Source organism: Camellia sinensis, chromosome 14 (assembly GCF_055761805.1).
Source record: "Camellia sinensis isolate YWXY chromosome 14, ASM5576180v1, whole genome shotgun sequence".
Classification (NCBI taxonomy): Eukaryota; Viridiplantae; Streptophyta; class Magnoliopsida; order Ericales; family Theaceae; genus Camellia; species Camellia sinensis.
The window spans coordinates 45,575,001-45,577,174 of NC_138974.1; the positions used below are offsets into that span (position 1 = coordinate 45,575,001).

Here is a 2,174-nt window from a genome sequence, read left to right on the forward strand (position 1 = left end):
ATGCCAAGAAATCACGAGTAGAGAACAACTTCTCACCATATCGGGTCTAAACTGATGGGGTCCAATTCCGAGCACAGATGATGTCTCGTCAACAATTTTTATAGATCATTTATTCATCCACTCACAAAACACATTGACCCATCCAGTATTGGGTCAGACAGTTTGGACGGATTCAAATTTAGCAGGTCAAATCTGATCATTTGATTCGTAAAAAATTCTGATGTCGCACCATTTGGTGCCTGGACTGAACTCTCTAGTTCATACCCCCAACCTGGAGAAAAGCTGATCTTAAGTGGGTCAGATCTCAGATGCCTAACATTCCGTTTCGATCATAGGGTGAGGGTGAGAAGAACATAAATAATTGTGGTCTCTCATTTAGGTGAGAAAAGAAAATAAATTCTTGTGTTTTCTCACTATCATGTTTGGATGAGTAAGAAAGCAATGCATGTAAGAGAGGGATATGGGTGAGAATCTTTTTCTTTCTTTGTACTATAATGGGCAATCTTAGTATTACAAATATTTTACAAACAATCAATTTGCTTCTTATCAAATCTCACCACTTTTGGTGAGAATGAAATATACTTAGTAAGGGAGTTCTCTTTCTTACCGTTTCTCACTCAACTTATAAACTGAACATGGAAAAAAGTTCTTTGTCATCATTTCTCAACAAATCGCCCCATCCAAACAGAGTAAACAATATATCAATAGCAAATTAGCAACTGATTCAAGATGAAGGTAACATCTGACATACAGTACTGCACTTCAAAAAATTAAGTAGAGGACTCTCATCACTGTCTCTTCTATTAATCTCAGAATAATTATCAATGGATCAATGTAGAACAATGTTTTCATTTGAACAAACTTCAGTAACCAGTGCATGCTAATAAGAACTATTTGCAACGTCAAATTGAAATGAAGCTTAAGGGGGGGAAATTATGAAATAGGTAGATCAGATCAGATTTGATCTCGATGTTTGAAAAATTCAACAAAAATAAGGCAAACAGTTATCGTAGGCTAATTCCTTTTATCTGGATCCAAACAACGAAAAACGAGAATCCAAAAATCTATTCCACAATTTTCCCTAGCTTTTCTAAGTGAACAAGCAACGCATCTAGGAATAACTTCAAAAATAAAACTGAACTAGTGAAAAGTAAATCAAGTACAGAGTCACGAAATCAAAATCAGATTATAGAATCTAATCAAGAGAGCATGAATCAAAACTACGATGAGATGAAAATAGGTAGATCAGCAACAGAGGTATGGAATGAAAGAATGAGAGGAAGAAGGACAGACTGAAGCCGTCTTCGACGAGATAGTTGAAGGTGTGGCCATCGCAGTTGTAGGTGAACTTGTTGTTGGAGGAAGGGAGTTTCTGGAGGCACTGAGAAGCGATGCTCGTGAAATTTCCAGTGAATTCGGTGAATTCGGCGAGAACCACTGTTCCTCTAGCCACGAAGCTGTAGATCAAAGACTGTTGCCCCATCTCTCACACACTCAAAACCCTAAAACTTAGAGAGACAAAGGGGTAGAGCGATAAACGGACGGAGAGATTTATAGAGAGAGAAAGTGATGAGAGAGAGAGAGGGAGAGAGAGAGAGGTGGGTAGGGTAGGGTAGCGTAGCGTAGCGTAACGTGGCGATAGGGGAATGACGAATAGAGATGGGTTTAATTTTGCAGAAAGAGATCGGGAATTTCCTCTCTTTTTCTTCACGGGTCCTTCGGCTCTGTGAAATAACGGAAATGCCACCCCGTCTGTGGTTTGAATTTGGAATTTTCAATTCGGACACATAAGCCTCGTTAAAAGACCAATTTAATTAAAAAAGACCAAATAAATTAAAATATTAATAAAATAAAATGTTATATTTAAATTATAATTATTTTACTTATTCTTTTACAAATGTTAAAAAGTCTAACTTAAACAAATTTTTTTAACTTCAGATTAAAATAGTTAAAAAATCAACCAACTTTGTAAACGAAACCAGTCGTTATGTGGTTTGTCCATTAAGAGATATTTTTTGGGAATTTTCTTTAAAATTTGTTGGATTGAAAATTTTTTAAAAGACCAAATAAATTAAAATATTAATAAAATAAAATGTCATATTTAAATTATAATTATTTTACTTATTCTTTTACAAAGGTTAAAAAGTCTAACTTAAACAAATTTTTTTAACTTC

The 2,174-nt window shown here is 35.1% G+C and overlaps 1 protein-coding gene across 1 annotated transcript in view; it reads right to left on the reverse strand.

The window, feature by feature from the left end:
* Positions 1-1,785, reverse strand: part of LOC114273737 (vesicle-associated membrane protein 721) — a 4,217-nt gene extending 2,432 nt beyond the window's left edge. Inside the window, exon 1 of the mRNA XM_082904271.1 lies at positions 1,294-1,785. Coding sequence (XP_082760397.1) covers positions 1,294-1,483 — 190 coding nt within the window. The 5' untranslated portion in view covers positions 1,484-1,785. The remainder of the gene's footprint in view (positions 1-1,293) is intronic.
* Positions 1,786-2,174: the final 389 nt, after the last annotated feature.